Source organism: Larimichthys crocea, chromosome III (genome assembly GCF_000972845.2).
Source record: "Larimichthys crocea isolate SSNF chromosome III, L_crocea_2.0, whole genome shotgun sequence".
Lineage (NCBI taxonomy): Eukaryota > Metazoa > Chordata > Actinopteri > Sciaenidae > Larimichthys > Larimichthys crocea.
The window spans coordinates 27940566-27955040 of record NC_040013.1 but is presented as its reverse complement, the minus strand read 5'-3'; the positions used below and the strand labels follow the sequence as shown (position 1 = coordinate 27955040).

The window sequence follows — 14475 nt, the reverse complement described above, 5'->3', positions numbered from 1 at the left end:
GGCTCTTTGCACAGGCTTAGTTAAATGTGATGCTGTTCTTTAAAGTCAGAGTTTGTCCTCTAAATGTGCCTTCAGATCAGCTCACTTAGTGGTTTAGTGGCAAGTGAAGTGACGTTTCCATATCACACATCAGCTTAGAGGTACAAGACCGCTAAAAAACATCTGAGGTCAGCAGCTCTGTCAGTTTAAAAGTAGTAGTCATGAGCTTAAGAAGTGTTTGTGACTAAAAATAATGAATAAAAGTGATTCAGTACACTGATCAGATTAATTTAATATCAGATGATCAGCACACACATATTATCTGTCTGTAACATCAGACTTTTGTTTGTTTATTTTACAATAAAATCTGCAGTTATTTTACAAAACATGAATACCTGACTAATTTAGGTGGATAACACTGGACTGATTTTAACTTGAACTTGACTAAACATTGTGTTTGTCTCTCACTTAGCAGTCTCTCAACATGATTTTATGGTTTAATAAAGCTGCTGGTGTTTATTCTTATATAAAAAAGATAATCTGAGTTTACTGACAATACACTAAGACACTATTTTTTGATTCAAGCTTTCAGTTTTATCATTGTTTGTACTTATTTTGAAGTGTCAAACACATATTATTTTATTTTATCAATGTTTAGCTGCTGCTATATGATCCTCGGTTTTTAATTTCTGCCATGCTTTCATTGTGATTTATTCTGAATGACATTATGGCCCCTATGAAGAGTTTTACTGGGTGAGTGTTTGAAAGCGAGCAGGACTGTTTTATTAGCTTGCACATTAGATAGTGTGGTGTGTTGCAGCTCCCTCTACTGGCTTTCTTCTGCAAACAGGGGAATAACAGTGGCACAGTGGAAATCACAGAAATCAATGTGACAAAGTCCAAATAGAAACAAACAAAGCACAAGTCTTCATCATATTATCCACCTGAGTTCAACTGAAGAAGCAGGAAAGCGTAACCATCCAGCTACAGCGAGTGGATGTACACACTGAGCAGACGGAGGCTGACAGAGAGGCAGGGCAGCTAGGTGCAGTCATCCATGTGGGAACATTAACATTTAGGGGAGCAGCTGCCCTCAGAGCTGCCTGTCACTCACAGGCGTCAGGCTGAAGTGTTGCATGACCTTTACATTACGTCTGTGCAGAAATTCAACCTCAAGGGCTTAAAGTGTGTTGCCATATTTCCAGACCTTTATCTCTTTATTGTTTCTCTGTGCACACGTGCAGGCTGAGGCACAGTACGAATGGAGGGATGAGAAGCTTATCACATGAGTTGATTATATTGGTGTGAGGCCAAAAGTATGATGGAGTTTCCACAAATATACTCTATCCGTTCCCCACACTTTTCTGTCTTTCCTTAAACTGACCAAACTTTCATCAGCATCGCTCCTGCCACATGTTTCTGCTTGAATTTCTCTCAGTACCTGGAGGAGCTCCGTCTTTAACAGACTGAAAACTCATTTCAACACAGCTGACATTTCACAAGCACTCAGGGCCTTTTTAAAAAACTCAACACAATTTAAACTGTTCAGTGGAGACATTTTAGTCCTGCTGCTCCCGCAGCCACACAGCTGCACTGGGAGGCCGAGAGGGAAGTGGACGGAGGTCAAGACAGAGTTTTAGGCGTTTTACCTAATGGACCTTTGCACTGCATGTGTGAAACACTTCACTTAACACAGCCTCTGGGCAAAAAGACTGGCATGCGTGCATGTGGTGAAGGTGATAGTGTTAAAGGTCAAATATGTTGGCAGTTGGACATTTTTGCACTTAGGAAAGAAAACATAGATAAAATGTTAAAAGCCACCACTGTTATCAAAAGATACTTAGAAAACTCTTCAAAGTTGGTTTGTGCCATCTTTGGTGTAAAATGTACATTGACCCACCTGCCACTAGATGGCGGAGTACGAAAACTGTAAACAAACTATGAACGTTAAAAATATGACAAACAAACAGGACAAATAAAAAGCATCATTTAATGTACAAGAAAGAAAATTATCTTCATATGCAGGCAGACGAGTGCACACAGCTTCAGAAAACGGAAGTAGACGTGAACATGGTACCACATCACAGAAGTCTTGAGGTGAACTTGAGAAGACTGTCGGTGTAACGACACAAAGTAACTGAGGCCTCGTCTCAGAGGAAGCTGTAATATCTGCTGTGAGCAATGTGACAAAAAAAAAACAAAAACACTCAAGTAAAAATAAGAAAAGCAAAGTGCGGAATTACAAATTAAATTACCAGAAGTAGTGGCACATCTTCCTCACAAAATGCTGCAACGAGAAAAATCACATTTACAAAGCTGGCAGTACATTCTGCTAACAAGTACCATCTAAACACTGCTGTATCATCATGGTACCCTGTTAAAAAGGAGTCACAGTTTACTGACAATTGATCTTTAAGCCAAGTATTAAAAAGCTCCTGTTTAAAACATACAAGCTGCTGCTGACTCCATCTTCTCTGTCTGCACCGGCTACAGCGACAGAGAAGTCCTCGGTCAGCTGGCATGTAAGTGCATGTACCTTCTTTTCTTTCTTTTAAAGAGACCTACAGGATACTTCCCCCCCACCCCCAGACACCTAATTAGATGTTAGTAATAAATGCTTGTTAATTATTAATGACGGTAAGTTAATGTGAGGCTTTTTTATGAAATAAATGCGTCTCAGGAAACAAAAGAGGGGAGAAACACTGCTGGGCTCAAAGAAACAAATAATTATTATTTTAAAGTATTAGTGGACATAAGCTTGAATATATAAAATTATGGATAATAATGTGTTAAAATGCCTTTAAACACTTCTTCGTGAATACTTGCAGCGGCAGAGGTGAAAACGTGTGTTTGATGACAGAGTTACATCTCTGACAGGAGCCAAGTGCAACAGATTGAAAGCATGTGCCATAATTCAAAAATTAATAACAAGATTATTCAAGTTTTCAGAGGAAGTTGCACTAAAAACACTCCACCATACTCTTTCACAGTCCTGTCAACAACAACAAACACTGCGGCCCCTTGGTCCCCCTTCCAGCTGGATGCTTCCTTCGTCTGCAGTGGAGCTACAAGACCAGCAGGGAGCCCCAATGTCACATCATGGCATTGAGGCAGATGGTCACAGTGTCACTTCATTAGCAAGGAATACTATTATTACCAGTCACATTCATTTTAAAGCAGGTACCAACACTTAAGTCCACACAGGAGTCTGGAGAGACTTCATTGAACTAGACGTCTGTGGTGCGGATGCCGTCATCATCCAGGCTGAAGGGGAAGCTGCAGCCGCTGTGAGGCTGAGGCTGCGAGCGGTGCCTCCGACGCCCGCTAGCCACATCTCCTGATGCTGTGAGGATCCCCAATCCGCTGCCTGAAGCTGTGGGAGGAACGTTTGGGCAAGGGGTCGGGGTGGAGAGGGAGTTAGAAGAGGATGATGTGGAGGAAGAAGTGGAGGAAGAGGAGAGGGAGGGGAAGGTGGGCACAGAGCTGAAAGCACTGTCTTCATCCTCTGCATCCAGGATGGAGGGCTCACACTGTGGGACGGGCATCCAGGGCTGCCAGCCCGGGGCCACAGAGCAGGACTTGACCAGTGGAGGTCTGCGCTCCTCGCTCTGTTGACCTCGAGACGATGAGGAGGCATTGTGACTTCGATAGAGAGAGGACGCACGTTTAAATCCAAAACCCTGCAATGAGATAGACAAACGCATCATCAGTCTTTGTCATATTCTCAACATTTTTATGTCGAAGGGAGAGACAACGGTTGGGGTTACCTTTGGGGGACCTCTGAAGTCCTGGATCTTCATCTCAATGTCCCTGATCCAGCCATGCATCTCCTCTGGAGAGTCTGTCTATAGAGAAACAAGACCAGAAAATAAAGTCTTGTACAGCTACTGTGGATACTGTAGTGGTTTTGTGTTGCATCACATTTCTTTCTTTCCACTGCTGAAATAGACCACAACAAATACACTTAAGTAATATTTTCCACAACCTACAGTTCTCAGACTCCTTAAAAAAATAAACTATATGAATATTTCTGACCTATTTTTTTTTACATAGGCTCAAGGGTGTGCCACAGACCGCTTTGACAATCACAACAATACAGAATATCAGAGCCTCACCAATGTATCGGAATGACTGTGACTTTTCTGTATATGTGTTAGCTGATAAAAGAAATGTTTGAAGTTATTAGAAACTGTCCCCATTATATAGTTTGTCCACTTTTTACGCAACAAAAGGCCAAAAAATTCAGTTTCAAGCCACTAAAGTGGAAACATTTGAGGCTTCTGTGATGTTAAACTAAATATTTTTGAGGTTTGTTACCGCTTGTTTGGACAGAACAAACTCTGACTTTTAGAAATTGGGAACTTTGTGACTATTTAGTATAAGAAAGATAAAAATACTAAAGCTAATAATAAAGACAAACATACTTTATAAGTTATTCAAGGAAGAAAATAATAGATATATCGAAATACCAATATACTATATATACACAGCATATAGAGTGTGGTTTTGTTTAAGATCTCTTTTTGTTTGTGTTGTTTGTTTCAGTTTACTAAATGTTTGTCATGCTTCCTTTTTTTTCCATGCAGATAAAAATAAAAGTGTCTTTGCAGCTTCTCTCTCTCTCTCTCCCAGCACTTCCCATTCGATCCGACCCCCACCCCAACCATCTCAGTCAGCTGTTCTCCCAGGAGGGGAGGGGAGGGCGGTGTGGGGGGTAGACAGGATGTTTTTGTTGTTATGGTAACAGATGGCTGTGCCTGTTTTACAAAAACAAGCTGCTGCCACACATCAGCAGCGGAGCATTTACAGAAAAACAACTCAAAGCATCAGGACGGACGCACCTGGGAATATGACAAAATAACTTCTTCAAAACGATCTAATCGATGTCTGTCACGCAGTCGAGCTTGGGTATTTAAAATGGCTTTGTGTAGAACAAAGCGTCTGATTGGTTGGTACAACAGGAAGACGGGATTGTACCTGAATGTAGAAGGTTCGGGAGCCGGTGATGATCTCAAACAGGTTGTCTCTCAGCAGGAGATCCCTGATGGACACACACAGAGGAAGGTTAACATGCTGGATTATACAGTGGCTGAAGGGAGAGCCCTCCACAGTAATGTGTACTGCACTATCTGTAACAGTTTGTTTTACAATATCTGTATTAATAAAGTAACAAGCCATTCTTAGAAGTTGAGTGTCAACTTTCTGTGTTCAGTTATTTGCTATTGTAATTTAAACTCCTCATATTTACATAATGTAACAAGATAAAGTTGTATTTTAACCACGTTAATCAAATAATGAAGTGTTATTTGTAACTGAACCCCATATTTAAGATAGAAAACTGAGTCTAAATAAACATTTAAAAGCTGTTTGACTGTCAATGGAAACAGAATGGGAGGTTTTATCAGTGGGATCGGTTCATGTTGTGTGATTTCTCTTTAAAAGGGTGGAGGTTGTGTGTTTGATCAGAGGAAGTCTGTGTTAATTTGAAGTTGGTCTATGATGAAAAATGAGAAAACATGTAATAGGAGAAGCCCCAGAAGATCTTCATGTGGCCATTTTTGAGACACGCCTGTCAGTTTCCATCTACTGTCAAGTGATGGCTTCAATATTGATCATAGACTGATAGATCATGAGGTTTATTCTGCACTGAACAACAAATCTGGAGGAAAGGATGAAAAATAATTGAGGATAACCCTTCCTGAATGTCTGAATATTAACCAGTTTTGTATGTAATCTGCTTTATCTGAACGTTCAGGTTTGTTTTAGTTGTAAAGATGGCCAGAAAGTGAAATGGTGACAGGACTGCACTCAGTGATTCACATTTGACTCACCCTGACTTCACGAGACATTCATGGACCTTCTGAATGTCCCTCAGTGGAATAGCTCGGAGAGGCTCCTTATCCTGTGAGGCAAACAAAGACCACAGTCACACAAATAACATTCACGTGTGGGAGGAAACACAAAGGGTCGAGCTCCTCACCATCTCGGACTTGTAGTAACTGACCGCATTATCATCCAGGGTGAAAAACCTCCTCTTCCAGCTCTTCCTCTGAAACACACACACAACATTTTAGTGTCTGCACGCGGCTTATTTTTATTCAAACACAGAGTTAATCAGTTATAAGTAGCTGGGTACTCACCACATTTCCCTGTTTGACACAGTAACCGCACCTCAGCACGCCTGGCCTGTTGCCCTTCCTCTCCCTGCCTTCTGTCTCCTCGCTCTCATTCTGAAACATTTCATCATAACTGTCATTATTTCATTATCAATGCAACAATCAAGTAACCGCCATCTTCAAAACATATCAGATTACACACAGCGTGGTTTTGGCTCAGGGCTAAGGGCAAGGTTTGCTCTGTTTTGCTCTGCAGGTCACACTCACACTCATTAACCTGCTGTGTCACCTTAAATATCGTCATAGATACCACAGCTTCCTCCTCATTACCTGGATGGGAGTGTGCACCACCACACCACCAATGATCTCCGTCTTGTAGGCCTGCTGTTTCTTTCCTCCCTGAGTGTCACTGATTACTGTGGTAACGTCGGACCTCGGAGGTGCAGGGCCAGCCTTAGGAACCTGTCAGCACAGCAACAAGGAGGGAGAACATTAAGTAACACGTAGGGATGCAGCGATTAACAGATTGTACCATCAAGTACAATTTAAACATCCTGGTTTTGTAACTTTCTAAGCTGCACCAAGTGTTTCTGTCACTCACAATCAACAAAGTCATGGTGAGTAAAGGGTTGGGCTGCATTTAAGCAGGAAATGGAGCAATGTTCCATCTATAAATTTAATACTGATACCATCACAATCACATAGTGATATTTGTGATATTGACAGGTGAAGCTTAAAGGGTGAAGTTTGTTATTAATTGCCTGGGGGGGACAGTGGTTTAATTCCCAATGGGGCTCCTCACGCTGCAAGTGCAACTGTAATGTGTTCTGCATGAGAACACACACAACACAGTCTGTGGGTTTTAATTTTATCATCCTTTACCGGGCACAAACCACTGAACAGATCTCAAACGGTGGGAAGTCAAAGACAGGTTGTGGAACAATCTATTAACAAAAACAAGAAGAGGAGTTTCGCCATAATAATGTGAATGGAGTTATACTTTATGTATAAAACATGGGGCAAAAACATTTTAAGAAACAACTAGAGAGGTTGTTCGTGAAAAGAGGCTATCAAAATTAACAAAAAATACTTATTTTGTGATTTTCTTTACAGTACGGATGAAAAGAAGAAAATCTCAAAATGTTTAATTGTAAGTTTTCTGTTTAATGTCTTATATGTCGTGTTTATTTTCATTGTGATAGGTGTAATACTGACTACTATACTAATAACTGTGTCAGCAAACAAGCACAGTATCATCATTACAAGCTTTCATGGTTAGCACAAGTCATTCGGTTTGTTTAGAAATGCTAAGAAAGCTTAAAAATGAAATGTTATTTAAATAGCTGTTAGCTGTTCTGAATTCAGTGTTTACGAACAAATAAGCACAAAAACACAGTGGTTATTTGTTCATAAACACTGAATTCAGAACCACATTTAAAATCAATTAAAATAAAATAAAAGGCCAGTGATGCACCTTAAATATAAACTTTAAAAAAACTAAATATATAAATAATTAAATATTTAGTGATCTTATCAATGCGATCAAAAGCATGGCTGCAGCTCAGTAAGGATCTTGGAGAACGCTCTGGAAATAGTTTTCTAATAAATGTAGCAACTTCTGATCAACCCATATCAATTTCATGCTTAACAACTTGTGGTTAGTCACACCCACGTCTGGTTCAAGCCTGACCCTGAAGCCTGAGATCATTCAGATGGTTGAACAGATAATGGTGAATTCATTCACACCTACTGTCTACACACTTCTGCAGACATGCAAAGAAAGAGTGAAGAAACCATTACTACCGCCAACTTGCTCTGGTAAAATATGTACAGTACACCTGAGGTGACCTTGCAAAAGAAAAGAGTAAATATTGAGAATAAATACTAAAAATCTATAATAAAGGTGGCCTAAGATGCACACTGAATCACTCCTACAAAGTACAGAACAAATATGTAAACTCCTCCACCCTCTAATGTATCTGGAGAAGACAAAATAATCATGGAAATATCAGGTGACAAGCTTTTGTCATTTATGTGTTCATACTTCGTATCATTCCACTTAAGGAACTACTTTTTTAAGACAAGCTTTCATTGAGGCTAAGGAGGCTCAGAAAAGGCGGCAGAGAACCCCTCCAATCAAAAGGGAAGTGAGAGAGAGAGAGTGTGAGCAGAGCTGCTTCCTGTGTCAGTGTGCAGGTGAGAGAAAAAGAGAAATACTCTTCTGTCATCTGCCGATAACACAAGACATCTGTCTGTCACCAGTGAACAGGGCCCCGGTCATCTCACTGAATAAAGAAACACAAATCTCATGCAAATGTGCAAACTGAATGCACGCGGTTCATGTTCATTTACAAATTATGTTCTGACACCTTCACCACAGTGACGCGCGTGTGTGTTATCACTCATATTCATGCACATTCACAATTTCCTCATTCACCAAGTGTGTGAAGGGGTATTTGTGGGTAATGAGCTGGCATTTGTGCTTGCGCCAGATCAAACTGGTTTCAGTTGCACCACCGCAAATCGTGGCTTCCTGCACTCAGGTGCAAACCCCCCCCCAAAGAAAAACTTAGCAGTAAGTGCTAACGCTGCCTTTTTCTAATACACACATATCTGGTTATAATATAGCGTAAGTGTGTAAGTGTGGGTGCTCACCGTGATCTTGCTGGCTTTGTTGAGGGCAGCCACCCAGTCCCTCATGTCAGTCACATCGTTGGCTTGGAGGTAGTACCGCCGGGAAACTGCATTAATGACTGCAAAAATAAAAATTCACAATAACCGCATTATATAATTTTAATCACATGCATAAATAAAACTAATGTCATTGTGTGTGACTGCATGAGCATGACTCAGGGAAAAAAAAAAAAAACTACTCACCAAAGCAGTACTCTGTCTTGGGTTTTTGCTTCGCTGTCGCTTCACTCACCTGAGAAGAGGAGAGGAGACGAAGGGAAAAGAGAGAAGAGGAGATAAATCATAAGAAAAGAAGAAGGGAGGAGACAAAATGAAAGGAAAAGAGAGAAAAGGAGAGAGGAGGAGAGGACACAAAACGAAACGAGGAGAGACAAAAATGAAAGAAGAGGAGACAAATCATAAGAAGAGAAGAGGGGAGGAGACAAGATGAAAGATAAAGAGACAAAAGGAGAGAGGAGGAGACAAAAATGAGAACAAAATGAAAAAAGCATAAGGAGACATAATAAAAGAGGAGAGGAGACAAATCATATGACGAGAAGAGGAAAGGAAAGGAGACAAAACAAGAGAAGAGGAGAGGAGAGGAGACAAAATGAATGTAGAAGGAAGGACACAAAACCAAACGAGAGGACACAAAAGGAGAGTTTAGGAGACCAAACGAAAGAAAAGGCGAGGACACAAATCAAAAGGAGAGAAGACAAAACGAAAGACAAAAAGGAGACATAAGGAGAGGAGAGGAGAAGAGAACCAGTTCATATCTTTGACGTCTCCTTGACTCAGAGTGTCCAGAGAGGAGCTGTCAGCGCTGCAGTGAAGCCAGATGTCATTATCTCTGGTTAGCTCACTGAGCACTCTGACATCTGGAAAACTTCACAAAGTCTGCTTCTGCATGTGACCGTTAACTAGAACGACAGATAACTCCGATCTGCTGCATGTTTCTATTTGTGTGCACTCTGTGAATTCCTGCATCCGCACTGCTCAGACATGCGTGTAGTTCATGTGACACGACGGGACTACAACCCACCACAAAGTGAAACGACAGGCAGCAGTTTACCTTAGAGATGTAGGTTAGTTTCAGGCTGCCAACAAAGCTCGCTCCACTGGGAAGATTCTGCATGCAGAAACACAAACACACAGACTCGTCATTGGCTCAGAGTCCAAGGTTACACGGCTCCTATTGGTCAAATTCACTTCCTCTTGCTGTTTGTGCAAGTGGGTGTCATGCATGTATGTGTGGAGCACCTGAGGGTTGTCCATGTACCACAGCAGAGCATTTCCCTGCGTGTCGAGGATGAAGTATCGCCTCTGGAAGCGGCAGCTGTTCTCCTTCTCCTCGATGTCCAGGAAGCCGCATACACGGTGCAGTCGGTCCACGTACGGCATGCTGCTGCTATCACATATCACTGGGACACACAGACGGACAGATACAAGTCAAGTCAGATGGACAATGAGAGGCTAAATGTGAAGGGAGTAAGAGAGGGAGACAGACTCATTGGACAGACAGGCAGATGTGGAGGATAAACCATCTTTCATTTACTGTTCAAACACACACACACACACACACACACACACACACACAGGAAGAAAGAGACCCACTCGCACTCAGCAGTTTTTCATGTGACGTGATTGAGGCTGAGCAGCAAACCCTGAAGCCCGAGGCTGAGCTGAGGCCCTCCACCACAGCCAAAAATTACAGACTGCACTCAAGATCTGCACACACGCACATTTCCACTGGCCAGAGAAGAGAAGGGAGAGAGGGAAGGAGGGAGGAATAGGGGGGGGAGGGAAAGGAGGAGAGAAGGGGTGAGATGTTTCATTAGGATGATGCCATCCATGTGAATCACCGAGCTGCTGACTGACTGACTGACTGATTTCTCGAGAAAATCAGGACTCATTCGGCTCAGACACTCAGGTATGCTGAAGAGATTTCAGTGGCGTTTGCTTTCCAAGAGAATTTTATCCGTGGCAGACATCTGTGGGGGGGTGTTTCTGATGCATCTCTGCAGACTAAACATTAAAATTATCAGACAGTTGGATGCACTGAATGCAGGTTCTCCTCACTTTTTCCTATACTTGATTTTATAGAAAAGGACTTGAATGTAATAAGGCCACAAAAGGTAACTAGGCCACATCTGTGACTGATTTTTTTTCTTCTTCGTAAGTGACAGTCATACATATAATCAGGACTGAATGGCTGAGACATCTGCCAATACATTTACAGGACTGTCTTGGCTCAAAACCCATTCAAGAGATGGAAATTATCAAGATTTCCATGAAAAACAGTCACACGCATCACCCAACAAAGCAAAGCACAGACAAACAGAGAAATAACAACAGACACGCGGGCGGCATCTTCAACGTGCTGGTGAGATTATTTTTAAGTCGATGGCTAGGAAAAAGCTTCATTTTGAAACCGCTTTGAAAAATCGGTGGGCTGAGCTTCTGATGCGTCAGTCGTGCAACATTTTGCCATTTAAATAGGTCAGAGATACAAAGCGTTCATGAGCCTTGTGCATGAAAGTCTGGGTGCAATGGAAAATTCAAAATAATGCCACAGAGGTCACACAGACACCAACACCTCCCCCCTACCACCACTACTCTCTCACACTGTACACACACACACACATGCATATAAACCATTTTTGGTATCAGATAACTCTGGTTTAACCATTACAGGGAAAACCAGTGGTGAGGTTGTGGCATATTTGGCAAAATCGTACCAATAAATTTAATTCAGACAGTCTTTAGCACATTTCTTTGAGGCTTAAAGTGCTTGGCTCTGAAATGCAGCAGGATAACACATGCACCCACACCCACATATATTTATTAATGTGTGTGTATGAGGACACAGTGTGCAGATCACAGCAGTGATATCAGTGTCATTGTCTTTTACCACATCCAGGGCAGTGAAGTGAAACCCATCTACACTTGGGTTACACATCTGCTTTATTTGTGGATGAGCTTAACCTCTTTTCTGATTAATGGAAACTCGTTCTTATATACTTAGTCTCAATCTCAATCTTGTCAAGTACAAGTATAAAGTTCGGGACCTCATGAGAGACAGAATAACAAATGCATGGGCAGAATCAATGCAGAATAGGCCAAGATATCTTGACTTTGAGTCAAGCACCACAAACGCACAATCCTACACTTCCCTGAAACAACTCAGAACTCATATTTCATTGCACTTGGTAAATGTGTCTTTCAAACTCCAGGCCACCGCTTTGTAACATGGAGTTTTAACAGTTTTAAACCCTCTAATGTGGCTAATTTACTCAAATTTGACACAGAAGACATTGTATACTGGGCTGAAAAGCACTCCATGCTGCAACTAAAGGTGACTCGATCAATCAATCGGCTTATAATTAAAATACTATTTTAATAACTGATTCATTGTTTAAGTCATCTTCAAAGCAAAACTGTCCGACATCCCCTCGTTGGAGCTTTTGATTGTCAGGACTGGCTCAGTGGAATATTGTTAAATGTAAATGTGTTATTTCAGTGTTGTAGGCGATTCGGGTAAAGCTAAACACTTTCCGTAACACTGCCTCTTACTTTTAGGGACTGTACAAAAAATAACACTCAGGTTGTAACATTGCAAAGCTGTCATGTTTTAAGTTGCTGAAATGCAGCCAGTGTTTAGTTTGTCTGTTCTGAGCTCCTGTAGAAACATGGCATGACCCCACAGCTCTGTAGATATAAAAGGCTCATTCTTAAAACTAACAAAAACACAATGATTGCAACCTCAGGTGATTATACGCCAATGAAAACACAGTTATGCCTATTATATTCAATTTCTGTAAATATGACACACTGGACCTTTAAATGAGTTGTAACAATTCAGTACAGTTAGATTTTGTCTAGATTCTAGATTTGTAAAGTAACTAGTAATTACAGCTGTAAATTAATAGTTTAAAGTAGTTTAGTTGGATTAAATAGATTTACTTGGACATAAAACTGAGTATTTTGGGTTTTTCTGCTGCTGGTTGGACAAAGTAAACATTTTGTAGTCGTTACTTTGGTCTCTGGAAAGTTGTAAAAGACATTTTTCACTGTTGTTTGACGCTCTATGGATTGCTGAGTGACTTTAATCACTGCTTTCTAGTGACATCTTGATACTCTCAGTGTTTAACCTCAGCAGCTGTGGCAGGCACGAGCTTCACGCCAATGAATGACCAGTTCGCACATCATGGGCGTGCGCGCACATAACGTGATTATGAAAAGTTTGAAATGTGACATCTGGCTGAATTACTCAGCGACACCTGACAGACGTTACTCTAGTTCAGCTCAGATGACCTGCACTGACTCACCAGATCCTACAGCCTGCCACACCTACAGTACAGTACCATCACACACACACACACACACCAGCACAGACACAAAGTGCCACTGTCGACTGACTTGACTACTTACCCGCTGTGGAGAGTCAGTGTGCGCCACAGCCAGCGCCCCGCACGGCTCCGAAGCAGACAGGAGAGAAGCGAGTTTGGCAAATGTTTTTACGCATGGTAAATAAAGTTTGAAGAACTTTTACAATCAGCGTACATTAACAAAGCCGGCGTGCACCGCACTGCCACACTCTCGCCTGTTTGTTTGTGTGATCGGATTACAGAAGACTTGTCTTTTTTTTCCGGGTTGGACGTTTCGTTATTAGAATAAACCAACCCCGGATGTGAGCTATGCGTCCTGTCAGCTCTGGCCGGGTCCTCCTCCTCCTCCTCCACCCTGCTGCTGCTGCTGCTGCACTCTAACAAGAGGAACTAAACACAGCTCAACTTTTTTTTTTTTTTTTGTATTTTAACAGAATAAGCAATGCAAGCACAGTCCTCTTCTTTACATTTACCTCTGAAACCTCTAAAACCTCTAAACTAAACATGCGCAGTGTCTTTTCTTTGTCCTGCAACTGCATGCGACATGTTATCTCTTCTTCACTCAGGTGGCAACTTGAGAAGTGGGTCAAACACACACACACACACAGACAGAAAAAAGAGACACACACTTATCTGAATCAGTTGGTTCATATAAATGAGAATGTAAAAAGAAAGGGAGTGTAAAGCTGGATAAACTGGAACACGGTGAATAATAGTGTCTTTCATGCACTAGTTACGGGAGGTGAGAGTGTGACAGGTGCGAACTGATGTGACAAAAGCAGTGGTGCCACAGAAATTGACTTCCTGAATTGAAAGAGCTTGTACTTAAGTTTAAAAGCTGCAATAAGAAAAATGTCAAAATATTCTATTGAATAGCAGGAAAACTCATGGGTCCAACACCAAACTCTGTGAGATTTCATTGTAACATTAACTGATTATCTATTAAGATATCTGGTCTAAAAAACAACATATACTGTATAATGTGTGTATAATTGCAGACTATAATGTCCTCAATGTGGGCTACAGCCCTGATTAATATCTTCTGTTCATATCTGTATTAATAAATAAAGAGGCATTAACAGGCCAGGTTCATGTGACATGTTTTTAAACATCCAGAATTTGCATCTAGTTGTCTTCCGTTTGTGCAAACAAGATGTGCTTTATGCAAATCTTCACGTGGATAAACAAATTCCATAAATACGTTTACATAAACGCTGCAAATAGCCCTTCTTTGCATACTGTGCATCACATTTAGGTGTCAGTTACTTGTTTGCAGCAGTTTTAGCCTGAGCAGCATTCACATGCCGTGGTCAAAAGAT

At 41.3% G+C, this 14475-nt stretch overlaps 1 protein-coding gene across 2 annotated transcripts; it reads right to left on the bottom strand.

The window, feature by feature from the left end:
* Nucleotides 1–1951: 1951 nt before the first annotated feature.
* On the bottom strand, nt 1952–13478 carry plekha2 (pleckstrin homology domain containing A2). 2 transcript variants are annotated; one of them, XM_019254852.2, is made up of 12 exons: nt 13200–13478; nt 10029–10189; nt 9841–9897; nt 8973–9021; nt 8751–8848; nt 6426–6557; nt 6120–6209; nt 5984–6028; nt 5811–5881; nt 4957–5020; nt 3747–3824; nt 1952–3659 (listed from the first exon to the last, which is right to left on the bottom strand). In XM_019254852.2, the coding sequence occupies exons 2-12, from the start codon at nt 10167–10169 to the stop codon at nt 3207–3209; spliced, it is 1278 nt and encodes a 425-aa protein (XP_019110397.1). In that variant the 5' UTR covers nt 10170–10189; nt 13200–13478; the 3' UTR covers nt 1952–3206. The 2 variants fall into 2 exon arrangements, with proteins under 2 accessions (XP_019110397.1, XP_010732000.1); XM_010733698.3 differs by having other exon boundaries at nt 5960–6028; nt 13200–13473.
* Nucleotides 13479–14475: the final 997 nt, after the last annotated feature.